The 16825-nt window shown below is 40.4% G+C and overlaps 1 protein-coding gene across 5 annotated transcripts in view; it reads left to right on the plus strand.

The window, feature by feature from the left end:
- Nucleotides 1-16825, plus strand: part of Cntn4 (contactin 4) — a 793681-nt gene that overhangs the window by 648372 nt on the left and 128484 nt on the right. For all 5 annotated transcript variants that reach the window (XM_070018985.1, XM_070018989.1, XM_070018986.1 and 2 more), the window contains 2 exons: nt 6881-7017; nt 8558-8687. In XM_070018985.1, the coding sequence (XP_069875086.1) occupies nt 6881-7017; nt 8558-8687 (267 nt within the window). The remainder of the gene's footprint in view (nt 1-6880; nt 7018-8557; nt 8688-16825) is intronic.

The following is a 16825-nucleotide window of genomic DNA, read 5'->3' on the forward strand; positions in this document are numbered from 1 at the left end:
CCTATGTGAGGGCAAGAGTCATAGCTTGATTTTTTCCAGGAAGAACTGAGTTTGTTGAATCCATCCAAAGGTCTTTGCAAAAAATAAACATATTGCTGATATAAAATTTAAATTACAGGGCTCATTTATAAAGTTCTAAATTGACTATGGCATCCCTAGAAGAACAGGGGACATAGACACTTTTTATCAAAATTGGTTAACCATAGATAAGTTAAAGGGCAAAGAAATAACACAAGTGCTGGCAGAGCCGAGCCATACTGTGGACAGAGAAGCTGCATTAGGAGGATTGAAGTGGCTAAGTCAGGGTGGTGGAGGAGGGAACACCAAAGACTAATTCACTTATTAGGAGATTCCTAACAAGATGAGCACACTCTGCAGGGGTCAGTGGCTCACACCTGTCATCCTAGCTACTCAAGAGGCTGAGATCTGAGGATCACGGTCCAAAGCCAGCCCGGGCAGGAAAGTCCATGAGACTCTTATCACCAATTAACCTCCAGAAAACTGGAAGTGGTGCTGTGGCTCAAGTGGTAGAGCGCTTGCCTTGAGCTGAAGAGCTGAGGGACAGTGCCCAGGCCCAGAGTTCAAGCCCCACAACTGACCAAAAAAAAAAAAAGATGAGGACATTACTGAAGATGTGGAGGTACCAAATGGATCCTTAGAATGGGGGACAAATGGGATTCTTCTTTGGCAGGAGCTGAAGATTTACTGAACAGAACTGGGGAGAAAATAAGTCAACTGGGTCAGACCAGATGGTTAAGGACTTTGAACTACTTGCCTAAAGATACAAAATGATGATGATGGACTCTACTAATTTTGTGTAACATTTTCACCCTAGGAAACACATTTCCAATCCTTAGCATCATCTCACACACATATTACTTCCTTCAATCATATTGCATTTATTTATTGATCATATCTATTAATAGAAATGGGCCTGCTTTGGATTGCCTTCAAATACATCTTCACATGGCTGGAATTTATATTTTGCTCAGGGTTTATCATTGCTATTATCTTCAGGAGAGCTGACCCGATTACAATTCCTCTGTATCATTGCCAGAAGCAAAAGTTACAACTTGTAACTTACAGAGAGCTAAAGAAATCATAAACAGGAGTGTGTAAATGGAGATGAAGCTAACAGAAAATGCAGGCCAAGCAGGAATTCACTTGGCATAAGAGACAATCTAAAGGCTAAAGTATTCACTTATTCAAATCAGATGGAGCCTTAGACATTGTCATATTCAACCTTCTTAGTTCAAAGGAAAACCTAAAGCATTTTGTACAAAAAGATACCATATTGGCATGGCATTTTTTTCAAAGTGTGTGTATTTCATCATCCAGTCATTTTTTCTATGGAATTTTGCAAGATGTGCTCGATATTTAAAAGGCAAGAAAGGCTATTGTGTTTGAAGAACCCTCAAATCCCATGTAGTAGTTGTTTGGGGGGGGGTTCTTTTGGTCGATCATGGGGCTTGAACTCTGGGCTTGGGCGTTCGCTGTCCCTCAGCTCTTCAGCTCAAGGCAAGCGCTCTACCGCTTACACCACAGCACCACTTCCAGTTTTCTAGTGGTTTTATTAGAGATAAGAGTCTCATGGACTTTCCTGCCCAGGCTGGCTTTGCACCGTGATCCTCAGATCTCAGCCCCCGAGTAGCCAAATCCATAGGTATGAGCCACCGGCGCCCGGCTTCCATGTAGTAGTTTTATCCCTTTGCTGGTGACTGTGTGTGAGGACTATGGCCGCATGAGGGCCAGGAGTGAAGGTATTCACAGCTCAAGCAAGGGCACCTTGCTCAGAATGCAACATGAGAAACGCTTATAAGGAAAACAGTCCTTCCAGTGCTGATTCCAAGTCTGGAGTTTTAAGAGAAAGCTGGAATTATGAACTAGAAAACTCTGCAATCACTTTAGCAAATGAGAAGTTCTAATGCCCAAACTCAAAACATTAGACTGAGATACATGGAGAATATCTTGAGAATTCAGTTAACATAGTAGAGTAAAAATTCCAGGCTAAAAGATAAATATTTTAGAGCTAATGTTGTATAGGTTGTCCACTGAACCCAACTAGTTAGCTCTAAGTTCATCTATCTCGTTATCAACAAACAAGCCATGAAAGCCGTACTTCTGTATTTCCTGAAAATGATTCATTTTCTCCAAGACTGTGGAAGCGATCAGAAATGATAATGAATGTCTAGGAGTCATCTTTGCAATGGTTACTTTGCTTAGATTTTTTAAATCTCTAGGTCTAAAGCCCACACTGGATGGGCAGGGGAAGGGGAATAATAAAATGCTGAAACAAGGACACAGTGACCCATTGTAACAATGACATTTACAAGACACTATGTTGGAAATGAACTTTACAACTTGGGGAAGGGAGGAGTGGGGGAGGTGGGGGAGAGAGGGGATAGTAGGAGAAAAACAAAGGAAGGGGTAACAATGCCCAATAAGAAATGTACTCATTACCTTACTCGTGTAACTGTAACCCCTCTGTACAGCATCTTTACAATAAAATAAAATTTTAAAAAAAGAAACTTCTTATATTGGAAACTAGAGAACCAGAGAGCTCTGAGAATAGTTTGGCCTATTGAGCTCAAATTATATCTGCTTGAAATACATATTATTATTGGGTATGATTTTATATGAGTCCAGGGGCTGGAATAGAGAAACATTGATTTACATCATTGCTGGCAGTTATTGAACCAAAAAAATGACATGAAGAGAATGGCCATTTGTCTAAGGGACTAGCATCATGACAGAATCAGATCCTAATGCAATCACTTAACCTTATGTTTGAATTCATATCTTGAGACAAGACTTAGAATGGCTTAGAGAAGGAATGCGTTGGCTTCAAACTTTAAAAGAGTACAAAAGCTCATTTCTTATCTAGTATGTGAATTTGTTTAATTCGGTTTTATATGAGGGATCTTACATACATTATCAAACAAAGCATATTGAGGAATGCCTCTGGAATTAAAATACTACTAAATCAACTTACTTGGGCATTTGTTTGAGCTTGAGCTTACATTTGAAAAATAGTTGAAAATGTTGAAAATAGTTGAAAAATATGATTGAACTTTGATATTAAGTAATCAATGCCATGTAGCCAGATGATATTCAGTAAAAAATGTCATATACCCAAATGTAATTGAACCTTTGATATTAAGTGGTAAATGCCATATACCCAGGGTTACAAATAGTATTCTCCATAATGCACTAAGTTGGAATGTTTGTTATCTAACAATGTTCAACATGGTGACCCATAGACATATGGAAATACATGAACTATTTCCTCAATTATGCACAGGACTTCATTCAAATACCAAAAAATAACCTACTTCGATAGGAATCATCTAATCTACATGACTAGCAGTCAAATATATAACTATGTGGCCTTTGCCCAATAAAAATGCAATTGAGTCATTCCCCTGCTTTTTTTTTTAACCTTATTTGTCCTGCAGAGTTGTTTCATGTTTTTGTCTGAGCTATACTCTGACATGATTTTCTTCCTCATGATCTTTCTTGTAGCTGGAATCCCAGACAGATCATCATACCTGGCTTTTTGATTGAGGTGGGATCTCACCAGCCTTTTGCCAGGGTTAGCCACGAACCCCCTGATTTCTGCCTCCCAAGTAGCTGAGATTATAGTCATGAGTCACTGTGCCTGGCTGGCTATTCCATTCTTGATGCCCATGAGCCCCAGTCCAGATAATCTCCTCAAGAGCAAGACGCTCAGATCCTGTTCAATTTGGCTTCAGTGAATTGATTTTTAACCTTAAAAACAAATACCTAATGGTGGTTCATGAACAAAAATTAGTTGTTAATTTCATCTTGGCTAGCACACACAATTGCCATTATGTGTCTTGGTGAAGCACCTTGACCTCTATAACCTGCGACAAGAATCAGAAAGAATCTTTCCAAGTATCTAGTCAGTGCCAGCTCTCAACACGTTCTCTTCAGGATTCCTTCAAGGCCCTCCTTTTCCTGCCCTTCCTCCTTTGTGAGCTAGCAACGTTTGGTTTCCAGCTCTGTAATTTCTGAAAGAAAGTAATGAAGGAGCCCAATAGTTAGAGGACCTCTGTGACATTGAAATCCCAGCATGTGGTTTTGAAGTTTCCTTTCTGAACTTCAACTTGACATTGTTCGTTAAGTTACATTTGCCCTTCCATTTTATCCTGCGCCACCCCCCCTTCCCCACTGTACCTCCACTCTCTTTCAGAAGTTTGAGTTCCTTGTTAATATTCCACAGGGATTTCTGTAGCTTTTCTCCTTTGCTTTGTTGGCGGTGGAATGTGTAGGGGGTAAATATTCAGCAGGTTGAATGTAAAATCAGGCACACACTTCCATTAGCTCCGTCAGCGTTGCCCATTGGGTTCTCCCAGTAGAGCTCTGGAAAAAGGTATTACCTTTGAGCATCCTGAGCATTAGCAGCAGGATGACATAAAGCAGCCACAGACTTGCAGCTCTTTCAAGGATGTGGGTTATAACCCTTCATTCAAGTTAATGCTTGTTGATGTTATAACTTTTCTTTTGAAGTTGACCCCTTTGGCCTTCCCTCTTATGCAGCCATGCATCATCCCCATCAGTAGAGGATTTGTAAAATTGTGTTTTGCTCTGTGTAAAACATGAAATTGCTTGTAGATGGGGGGGGGGGGGTGTGGAGAGGAAGCAGCATTTATGTAAGGGCCTAGAGACCTCTGCTGGTTAAGTGACTCACTGAGTGTTTGGTTTGGTTTGAGAGTTTTTGTTGTTGTTGTTGTTGTTAAAAGTTTTATTATTGAGAAGGTAAAATACTCAGCTTGGCCTCAATACCAGCAATTTCTTTTTGAGTTACAATGTGGATGATTTTGTAACTTATTGAATGACAAGTCACCTAAGAGACATGTATAAATAATGAGTAGACACTGCTATCAACTCTGATTATTAAGTTTATATCAGTAGATACAGAATGCCGTGTGAGCAGAAGGCTTCTAGCTAATGTACATGTCATTGTAGTCAACAGCATGATTGTGATTGAAGTGGTAAGGCTTGATGTTTATGAAGACTTTTTGCCAATCCAGAGGCTTGAACTCAGGCCTGAACACTATCCCTGAGCTTTTTGTTCAATGCTAGAGCTCTACCACTTGAGCCACAGCTCCACCTCTGACTTTTGTTGAGTAGTCTATTCGAAAGAAGAGTCTCACAGACTCTCCCGCCCCAGGCTGACATCAAACCATGATCCTCAGATCTCACGCTCCTGAATAGCTAGGATCACAGGCATGAGCCACCAGTGCCCAGCTTATAACACACAGAGTTATTCTGGTCTTTATAGTCATGAAAGTAGGAAAGGAAGAACAGAACTGTGACTTTTCTTGAAGCACAAAGAGTGTGGTGTAATGTCAGTGGTGGGGAATGTGTTCAGCAGTACACAGTGTGAGAATTGAGTGATGTTTGAATTCTGTTACAAGCTGTGGGCAGAACTGGATTTTCTGAGCAAGTGTGGTTAAAAAAAAAAAAATCAGGAGTCATTCAAGAATGACTCCGGCTTCTGGGGCCATCCTGTCTGTGAATACCAGTCTGTTACTATAGGCTCAATGAATAATGTGCACCAATGATAGCTCGAAGGAGAGAAGAGTCACAGAGTGTGTCTGTAGGGCCTGTGGCAGTGACATGTGCTCTTCAGGAACAAGATTAACTACTCTAACAAAAGAGATCCTAAAACACAGAAGAAGCTTGTTTCTTCCTGATGCCCTCTCATTTCTTTCTTACGTCATCATCTCTCCAAAAACAGCCAAGTTTGTCTGGGACTCCTGAGCTTCACAGGGTCATTCAAGGTGCAAAGTTGGCAATCTGTGATTTCATCCTCCATGTTTTCCATCCCTGTGTCTAAGGTGGCTTCGCTTCTTACCATGTCCCCATCCGTGAGAAGTGGCCAAAAGAACCCAGTGAAAATATTCCTAGTAAACAACACAGCAGTTACCCTCTCTTGCTTTTACTTTCACACATGTACAGTTCGCATGAACTTACCCCATACTCACCTCTTGGTTCAGGAAAATTTGGAAATGTAGCGTGAGGCTGAGAACTCCTGACCCAGGCAAAAATGGATGGTTCTGGTGGACGGAGTACTCCTACTGAAAAGAAAATTAATAATAATGATGATGATGATGATGGGGGCTGGTGGCTCATGCCTGTCATCCGAGGATCATGGTTCAAAACCAGCCCAGGCAGGAAAGCCCATGAGACTCTTAGCTCCACTTAACCACCAGAAAACCCAAAGTGGTGCTGTGACTCAAAGTGGTAGAGTGCTAACCTTGAGCAAAAAGAAGCTGGCAAAAGTGTCCAGGCTCTGAGTTCAAGCCCCACAACCAACCAACAAATAAATAAGCAAATAAATAGTACTTAAGAGAATGTGCCCATTGATTTTGGTTTATTGATAATGAAAGTTTTATCCATTCTGTCTTCAATGATAGAAAAAAGACCAATTATATGAACCCTGAACACAGGGAGTAGGTTTCCCCTGAACCTTTTTGGCCCAGCTTTGTTATTTATACAACCTGTAGAAAAGCAACTTCAGGAAAAAGCCCATTTTGTCCTTTGAGTTCCTATGGTATAAACAGATGGAGTACCAGTGGGAGGTGGTGGATGGAGAAGGTGAAGGAGGGTGAATATGGTTGAAGTCATTGATATGCTTACACTAGACTAAAACAATGAAACCTGTTGAGATTGCTTTCAGAAGGGAGGAGGGAGGAGGGAACACTTGATCAGAGTACATTATATGTGCATATGGAAATAGCACAATAAACTCCCAGTGCCACTAACACATGCAAATGAAATTGTAAAAAAATAAAAAAAATCAGATTGAATATACTAAATCCATGCCTTTTCTTTGCTTTTTAAACTGCTATAGCACAGCCTAGTTGGATTCAAAAAATAAATGATATCCACGTAGCCATGGAAGAAAGTGTCTTCTGGGAATGTAAAGCGAATGGGAGGCCCAAGCCTTCATACAGATGGCTAAAAAATGGTGAACCACTGTTAACGCGGGTAAGCAAAGTATTGGCAATTGTACCTTCATATAGATTCTAATGTTTACTGGGTTCCTGTTGCTATGGAAACAGGAAACCGGTGAGTTGTTTCCAAAATAATAAGTGACTAAAGGCCATTAACAGTGGAAAAAGTGAAACTAAGTGCAATTTGATAGAAAGCATCTAGAAATCTAATTGTTCAGCTTTGTTTAGTTCACACAGATGAACATATATGGATTTACAATGGAAAAATGGTGCGGGTCATGCTACAAGAGTGGTATTGCTGTGACACAGGAAAAAGGCCGACCAAGGCATGTGAATACAGCCAAAGGAAGCCCTTAGAATGAGGAACAGTTGTGTCCAGTTTACTTTTCCTTCGTGTGTTTGCCTCTGAACCTTCAGATGTTAACTAGATGTTGACATTTTCCTTCGGCTCCACCTTGAGAGCCACTTTGCCTGCTCAGGTTTCTTCCCTGCATAGGACACTCAGGAAAGCATGAGTGCTGCTTTGGGCAGCAGGAAGAGAATGGGGACTGGTCCTCCAGGACAGGCCCTACCTTACTTTCCTTCTTTACTGGCTGTAGGCCCCTGGGACCCACCATTCCCTCAAGAAGTAAGCCAAACTCAAGTTCTGAGTGTAAGTTGCCAATATGTAACTGCCATTTTCCTACCTTAGGGTACGTGGATGCCTCATAACATGTCTATTCAAAGAACTGCAATTCCCTCAACAAACAGAAGCCTAGTGCTTGTGTGTGCATGTATGTGTATATCTGTCCCCAATGCATGCATACACGTGTGCACAAACACACATGTATACACATACATATACACACATTATATGTACATACACTTACATATTTAAATAGATTCATAATAGCAAACTTAGGAAAGAGGAAAGCCTCTTGGATACTTCTGGTAATTAATACACAAATGGCACGTGTTGCTTACCGTGGTGGTCTATGCCAGCAGTCAACAAGTTGCCTATCTTTGGGATGACAAATAGGAAAGAACTCTTATGCCACCTGCTGTGTTTTTCCTATGGTCCTAAATGTCGATGACACCATTAATAGTCGTGAGTTATGGGAACAATGGATACTTAACATCAATTTCTTTGGTAATCTTCGATGGGTATTAAGAAGTTCCCTCTGATGATTATAATTCTATTATTGTCATCTCAAAAGGTTACTTTATTATCATTTTAGTTCTGTAAACTCTCAACTATAAATGTGGTTCTATTTTTCACCCTTTTACTCCCAGTTAAAGCTCTTTCCACAGAGCATATTCATCTGAATGGCGTCGCTGTTAAACCACTGAGAACACAAGAGAATCCTACAATTGAAATTCCGTTTACCAACTGATATGCTCATGGTTCCACTTAGCATCTGACCTGCCGCAAGTTCAGTTGGCAGATAAATAAATCATGCTATGTAAATGGCTTACAAGATGGCTATTTCCTCTCATGAAGCCCCGCCCCTTCCCAATATAACACATAGCAAAATGGCCTTAAGATCTTAGTTGGAGAAGGTCATTGCTTCAATATCCCTCTTTTCCTCTCACAGGATAGAATTCAGATCGAGCAAGGGACGCTCAACATAACAATAGTGAATCTCTCAGACGCTGGCATGTATCAGTGCGTGGCAGAAAATAAACACGGGGTTATTTTTACCAACGCCGAGCTCAGTGTCATAGGTAAGTCTTTACACTGGAAAGAAAAATAAATAAATAAGTAAAAAGCCCTTTGCACCCACTAAAGTTAACAAGTGCTTTGCCAGCATAAATGTTCAAACCAAGAGAAAGTGTAGAAGAAATCTTTAGGCTGGAAACTATTGCTTGGGAAACAAGTAATGGAGTCTACAAGCAATAAGAAGAGACCACTTTCTAAATCAGCCCTTTTCTGGGACTTACAATGAATAACACAGTTCCCAGGACGCTCATTTTTATTCCTCTATCGACCACACTTCCAAATTGAGCAAAGTTGCTGAACTGCTTGGGAGTCTCCTGTGATCATTCTGATTTGGTGCTAACTCTAGCCTGAGAGGCATAAAAAGCTGACTTGGTCTGGACAGGCTTAGTTGAACAGCTGACACAGTGAACCTGCTCTCCTGTGTCTGAGTTATTTCAGACTATGTGCTAATGGGCTACCCTTCACACACACTCAGGTACAGCTCCTGCCCCTTCCCTCAGCCACACCAACCTCTCTGTTCAGCACCATTCTCCATATGCTACGTCATGCCTAGTCCTGCCTGTAGTGCAGGATTGAAAGAAAAACTGGCATAGAGCAGGAACTCAATAAATACTGAATGAGAGAATGAGACATTTTAAGTTTCATAATATGAATTACTGACCGAAGCAAATATATAGCTGCATGCATGTTTAGAGTAAGTGGATGAATCTGTAGGCATCAGAAAACAATCTAAACTACCACAGAAAGTTCTGGAATTTGACTAGTTTCAGTAAAAGGAAATTGAGGATAAAAAATAAAAACACTGGACTGGGAGTTTGGTGGCTCACACCTGTAATCCTAGCTACTCAGGAGGCTGAGACCTGAGGATTATCATTCAAAGCCAACTCCAGTAGAAAAAAAAATCTGAGACTTTTATTTCCAGTTAACCAGCAAAACTAAAGTTGAAAGTGGAGGTGCGACTCATGTGGAAGAGCACCAGACAGCAACTTGAGTAAGCTATGGAATTATTTTCTTCCACAAAGACATTTCATTGTGTACAGTATAGAAATAATTTGACTCTTTGGGATCAAATAGCAATTTATTATTAATTCTGTGAGGTTACGTTGAGAGAAAAAAGAAATTGAAACAGGATACTCTCAATAAAGAAGAAAAAATGGCATGGGTTCCAGCCAATGAGCACATATTAGGATCCCTGAATGCCGGAGAGGAGATGCTGGCAATGTCAGTTCATAAGCTAGATAACGGCCCTACAGTTGTGAATAAGAGATAATTAGGAAGCATATATTTAATAGGATGTTCTCTTGGAATAGTTTTATGTGTTCTGCCTGAGTATTTAATATATATGTAACATAGCTACATTTAATGGATTGAAACAGCTAGAGAATTAACCTAGGTGCTAGGTGATTTATTCACTGTCTGGGGAAAATGTCTTAGAAATGCTGTCCTGTTGAGGTCAGTTTATTAGGAGGCATGATTATGGCTCTATCAAATAGAAATGCCTTTGTTTATAACTGTGATTAGAACTGATCATTTATTATGTCCCAAGGCAACTGCTCCCAATCTTTTTTTTTCTCTCTTTCCTGTATTCAGCTATTATGGGTGTAGTTCATTTGGAGGTCATCCTCCCTTGGACACATTTGGGGTTTGGCATAACTCCCTGGGGGGTAACTATCAGTCCATCCCTTCCTTCCACTCATGAAGCGATATTGGAATTCATCATGAGAAACTTGAGTCTTCTATCAGTCATTTAAAAAGTAATGATAGCTAAGTTAGGTATTTAATTGATAAAAAATTAACCATTTTTGCCAGGCACCAATGGCTCACATAGGTAATCGTAGCTACTCAGGAAGCTGAGATCTGAGGATCGTGGTTCAAAGCCAGCCCAGGCAGGAAAATCTCGGAGATTCTTATCACTAATTAAGCACCAGAAAAGCCAGAAGTAGATCTGTGGCTCAAATGGTAAAGCACCAGCCTTGAGCCAAAAAAGACCAGAAACAGCACCCAGTCCTAGAGTTCAAGCCCCAGGACTAGCACTCAAAAAATAAAAAATAATATAATATTTTTTTCTCCTGTTTAAGAATTTGTGTCCATGTGTCTGGGAAGGTAGCTCAGTGGTAGAGTGCTTGCCTTGCATGCCTGAGGCCCTCAGTTCGATTCCTCAGCACCACATAAGCAGGAAGGGCCAGAAGTGGTGCTGTGGCTCCAGTGGTAGAGCGCTAGCCTTGAGCTGAAGAGCTGAGGGACAGCGTCCAGGCCCAGAGTTCAGGCCCACAACCGACAAAAAAAAGAAAAAAAGAATTTGTGTCCGCTTAGTTCAATTATTATGTTGCTGACTAGAACTGTTGATTGAATTGCAAAGTTTGAAATATCTTGTCATACTTGATAAAGAATGTTTATGCTCATCTACAATTATGGCATAAGGTTAGAGGATATTTAAATTGTTAAAAGGAGAGCCTGAAGCAAGGATTCAGATATCTATAATCGTTGAAGGAATGTCTTTGAGGGAGAGCTTGAAGCAAGAATTCAGATAACTGTGATCATTGAATGAGAGTCTTGCAGGAAAAGTCTGTAAGAGAAAGAAGAATTGAGATAAGCTAGAGCCTAGCAAGGAGAGAAGCTCTGTTAAATAAAGTCCAGTTTAGATCCAATAGAGTGAAAATAATTGACATATAAACTGTGCCTTAGAGTAAGGAGACTGGCCTTATTTAAATATCAGTGTCAGTCTCTGGACTGCCCCTTTGGTGGTAGCTAAGAGGATACACTAAGGTCGCTCACACCTATCATCCTAGCTACTCTGGAGGCTGAGATCTGAGGATCACGGGTCAAAGCTAGCCCTGGCGGGAAAGTCTATGAGACTCTTATCTCCAATAAACCACTAGAAAACAGGAAGTGGTGCTGAGGCTCAAGTGGTACAGCTCAGGTGGTACAAAAGAGCTCAGGAAGAGTGCCCAGGCCCTGAGTTCAAGCCCCATGACCAACAACAACAACAACAACAAGAGGACAAGCTAGGAGGCTGGGTGGAGGATCAAGCACACCTCGGGAAAGTCAACTTCTAGCTGGAGACACCAAGCACCGGCATTTGTGTAATTGGAACCAGAAAATAGAATCCAAGTGAAAATACCAACAGCATTCTAGCCACAGGACAATTTCATTTGCTAACCATGAGCCTTGGTTCCCTTGGCCAGTTTATTATAACTAGTTTGCTATGATTTCAAAATGGGATGAGTGAATAGCTATCTGCTCCAGCTATATGACTTTTCAAAGACAGACGTTGCTTCTTTCTTGAGGAATTCTTTATTTTTTCTTCTGTAACTAAAAGAAAACAAGGCAACCAATAATGAAACTAAGAAGAAAGAAAGGAAAAAGAATATATAAAAACATATAGTACAGGCACACGGACTCGCGCCTGTAATCCTAGCTATGCATTGAAGGTGAAACCTGAGGATCATGGTTCAAAGCCAGCCCAGGCAAGAAGTCCGTGAGACTCTTATCTCTATAAGAGATAAATCCAGAAGTGAAGTTGTGGCTTGAAGTCACTAGTCTTGAGCAAAAGAGCTCAGGGACAGTGCCCAGGCTCTGAGTTCAAGCCCCACAACTAACAAAAGAAAAAAAAAACCCATGAAGTACACAAAGTGAATCCATTAAGAGGTATCACGTGCACCTATGGGTACATTTTGTCCTGTTTAAGATTAAACATACCTATCTCATCAAACCTCATCATTTTTCATGAGTAGAATGTTCTATACCCTCTCTTCTAGCCTTTTGAGTTTTGTACAGCACTGTTATCTATCATTCACCTACTGGGCATTGGCACAGCCGTTTTTTCTTCCTGTCTATGGCTGAGTCTCCATGGGTCAGCCTTTTTCCTTTCCTCCCTCCCCGTTGGTCTCCCTGACTTCCTGAACCCAGCACAGCTCTGTGGGCCCTGAGGAAGCTCTCCTGCCCCAGGAGTGGACATCTGACCCTGGCAGGACATGCTTTACAGTAACAAGTCACTGCTGATCCAATTAAAAAGCCCAACACAAGCTTGAGCAACTATCCAGTTAATTTGGCATTTATCCAGATGATTGGTTCCCAAATTAGAAAACCACTAGGAATAGACTAAAAGTTATTTCAAAGGGACTTTCCCAAGTGCTCTTCTAGCTCTAAGTCGGATTCCTCCCCTGCCTCATTGAGCCAGATTACAAAACAGTCAAACATTCCCCAGTGTGCTTAGCATGGAATGAAAGGACAAATGCCTTTGTTTTCCAGATGAAGTGATCTGGGCGGAAACTTAACCTCATTTGTCCTGAAGAGGCGATCATGATGCTGGGATCTCACATTCAACTTTGATACCTTAGCTGTAGGCAAAAGATGAAATCACTTGCTATAAAAACTAAGAGATGACACATGAAAACCTTTTGCAAACTCAGAAGTGTTTGTAGCAATGTAGCAACTCTTTGATATTGTTTGCTACTGTCAAAACTGGTAACATCGTTTCTACAGCATCTGTCTACTCTGTTTCTGTAATTACCAAATTTTACTCTAGGCTATGATCATCTGATGAGCTGTGATACGTCATGATGTTACATAATGCTCTGTGTCAACTAAAACTGTGTGTCTGAGACCTAGGCACTTAGTTCCTTCTCTGTCTCCTGAGCAGCACAAATGTGTGAGCTTGGATGTGATCAAGGGATCACATCCAAAGGTTGTTGAGTTTTCACAAGTCATGATAATCAACCTTTACTTCTATATCAAAATCACATAGCACATGGAAACACAGATTGCTGAGCCCTACCCTTTTGAACTTCTAATTTAGTCGTTCTAAGATGAGACCTGAGAGATTCCATTTGTAAAAGTTGCTGATGTTGCTGGTCCAAGACCACACCTTGAAAATCTCTTTATGACACCCCATAGGCTCACTTCTGTTCACTCAGCAAACAGTTCTATTATATAGCAAAGTGACTCATAAGCAAATAGGACATTTTAATAATATACACTCCTTTCCTAACCAACAGCATTAGATTTGCATAAAGGTTTATGGCCTCATGCCAAATATAATAAAAAGGCCATTAATTTGGACTGCTATTAGAAGGTCATTTCAATTGCAGGTTTAAAAGGTGTATATTGTCTTGTTATGATTCTAAAGGCAGGATGGATCAAAGGAGGTTAACAAGGGTTTAGCAGCTGAAGCCTTACTTCAGGCCTTACGTGGGAATGATGTTTTTTTTTTAAATCAGCATGTTAATTATTGTGTAAGAAATGATATTCTGAAGTGGCTTTAAGATGTTTTCCTTGGAATAAGAAAGAGTTTTTACTCATATTTATATAATTAATTTTTGGCTTTTAAACATTTCATAAAAAAATAAAATAGGAAAAGGCTATGCCTGATCTTTCTTGTTGGCAGAGAAAGCACTGAGAGATCTTGAAATGGTGCTTGTGCCCAAAAGCATTTGGCAGCTTTCACAGAGCCTGCGATGCCAACATCCAAGAGGTGCTTCCTATCACACTAGGATATACGACTCAGCAATAAAAGAAGCTGTCGATACGCACAACGACTTGGACAGAGCTCAAGAGCATTTTTCTCAGTGGGGGGAAAATCTCCTCTAAGGTTATATACTATATGAGGATAGATAGATAAAGATAGATATAGATGCACACATATACAAATCTAGGTTATATAAAATAGATATATACATACATATGTCTATGTATGTATATATATAGATACATACATGTGTGTATGTATACACACACATATGCATGGGCATGTGTATATGAAACCAAACTATACAGATAAAGAAGTTGGTTTTGGGATTAGATTGGTATCCAGGAAAGAACAAAACATGACTATGCAGCAGGAGAATCTGTATGGCACATTCTTGATCTTTACCACAATGATGCTTATTCAAATCCACATATGTAAATAACATAAAATTATCCACCTGTCTTACCCCCATGGTCATCTTCTTTCTCTTGATATTATGGTGATTTTAGAGAAGATGTGATTATTGGGAGAAGTTGCATGGAGGATGTACAGAACCTCTCTGTATTATTCCTACAGATCTATAATTATTCCAAATTTTATTTACTCACTTATTTTTATCAAACAAAGATGTGCTTTTCTGACTCTAAGAAGAAGTGCAGAAGACAAGCCCCTGGACTCCCTTGCTGACAGTTGTGTGGTGGGGAAGGAGAGGCATAAAGGACTTAATCTGGGCCAAACATTATGCTAAGTACTTGATGTACAACATGTGTATTCTATCATGTAATCCCCCAAACATCCTTACAACTGTGAACATTATGGGTTTTTTTCTACTTTATAATAACTCACCCAAAGGAACATGAGCACATAAATGCAATCAATGGCTCTAACAGAAGGGTGATTAGGGGCTCAGGAAACAAGACACTCAGTGAATTAAATCAAGTCAAATAGGGTGTGGGTATTAGGAACTTCAGAACAGATGCCTCCTGCTGTCCCCAGAGGACAAAAAGTCAGAGCTCTGCTCAGGATCTCCTTGTGCTTCTTATTCCTTATCGGGGAGGGAAGATTTTCGAACAGCCAATCTAAAATCGAAGAAACCGCTCTGCAGCTATGCAGCTTTCTGCATAGCTATGGGCAAGCAAGGATAAGTTTGGGTTTTTATCTTCTGATAGTAGCATTATCTCCTCAATGGTGGAGAGACTGGAATTAATGCATTCACTCTAGGTTTCTTCTTCTTTTTTTTAATGAAATGATGAGGTAATGTCAAGGAGATAATAAAGGTTAAAGTAATATGAAATTGTAAACTTCCAAAAACTCCAAACTTCAGAGTCCCCATGTGCTGGAATGTTTCGAGGGATGCTTCCCTAGGCCAGCACTGACAGAACAGACGTGGAGAGATTGGAGAGTTTCCCTTCCCTCTCCAGTGATTTAGTAAAACACGCCATCTTGTTCTCCAGTGATCATTTTACTATCTCTGGAGAAACCACACTAACTCAGGCATTGATACAATTTATTTCACGAGTTTTATTGTCACTTAAGTAAGATAACGTCTAACATGTGAAGAAGAATCACTAATCTCTTAGATATGGGAGGCTCTAGGTTATAAACCCAGCTACTCAGGAGGCTGAGATCCAAGAATTGCGATCCCAAGAGACTCGTATTTCCAATGAACCAACAAAGATCCAGAACTGAAGTGAAAGGAAAAGCTAAGCAAGAGTACGAGGCCCTGAGTTCAAATACCAGGACCAGCAACAGAAGCAAACAAAACAAGTCATTAAATTAATCAAACACAAATTGCTGCGAGTTAAATAGAAGGCTTTGCCCACTTGCATGCTTCTTGTAACTAGTGTACAGTCAGTGTCATGAAGCGCAAGGATAATTGGAAAGTTGTACTTCCACCATCAAATAAGTCACATAGGGAATGATGCCCTCTAGTGGCATACCATTTTTAAACAGATTGGATTTAGCAAATGACAGTATACCACCACCACCACCACCACCACCCCACATACTGATACCTCAGCTGTTCCCAGGTTCTTGTGGCCACTTGACCATCGGTTTTATCTTTTCTGAACTGTCAGCAACCTGCTGAACTAAGGGATTTGCAGTGCAAGTGCAAATGGGATTCTACTATTGTCCTTCTGGCAACCTTCCCAATCAAATTTAAAGTTGTGAATGGCAAACAGAGCTTGCTCCACTTGGCTTTTCCTTGAAATGATCACTCCTGGCACCAGTGTTTGGAGATTAGAAACAAATTAGAGTCCCACGCTAGAACAAAGCATTTCCTTTCAACTGCATAGGCTCAAGTGTACAAGGGTCACCCAGAGGCAGGATGTTAAGAGACTCCATTAATGGTTCAAGTACTCCAAAGCTGAGGAAAGCCCTAAATCTGCCCTGGAAATCACTGCCGCTATGGTAACCGCTGACAGACTTGCAGGGCTAGACTACTCAGAAACAAACTGAGTAAATTAAGGGCGAATACTTGACTTATCCTTACATTTGGATGAGTGAAAGATAGTCATCTACCTTATCTCTAACATAGCCAAACGATAACATGTACACAAATGCAAATTACAAATAACTTTGAAACAAGGTATGTTTTCTGTCAACTGTGTAAATTATATCAGGCTATTTGAAATCCCATTTTAAAAGCAATATATAGTTTTATTTTGACAAATA

This window comes from Dipodomys merriami, unplaced genomic scaffold (assembly GCF_024711535.1).
Source record: "Dipodomys merriami isolate MVZ:Mamm:240054 unplaced genomic scaffold, mDipMer1.0.p SCAF_13, whole genome shotgun sequence".
In the NCBI taxonomy this organism is placed as follows: Eukaryota; Metazoa; Chordata; class Mammalia; order Rodentia; family Heteromyidae; genus Dipodomys; species Dipodomys merriami.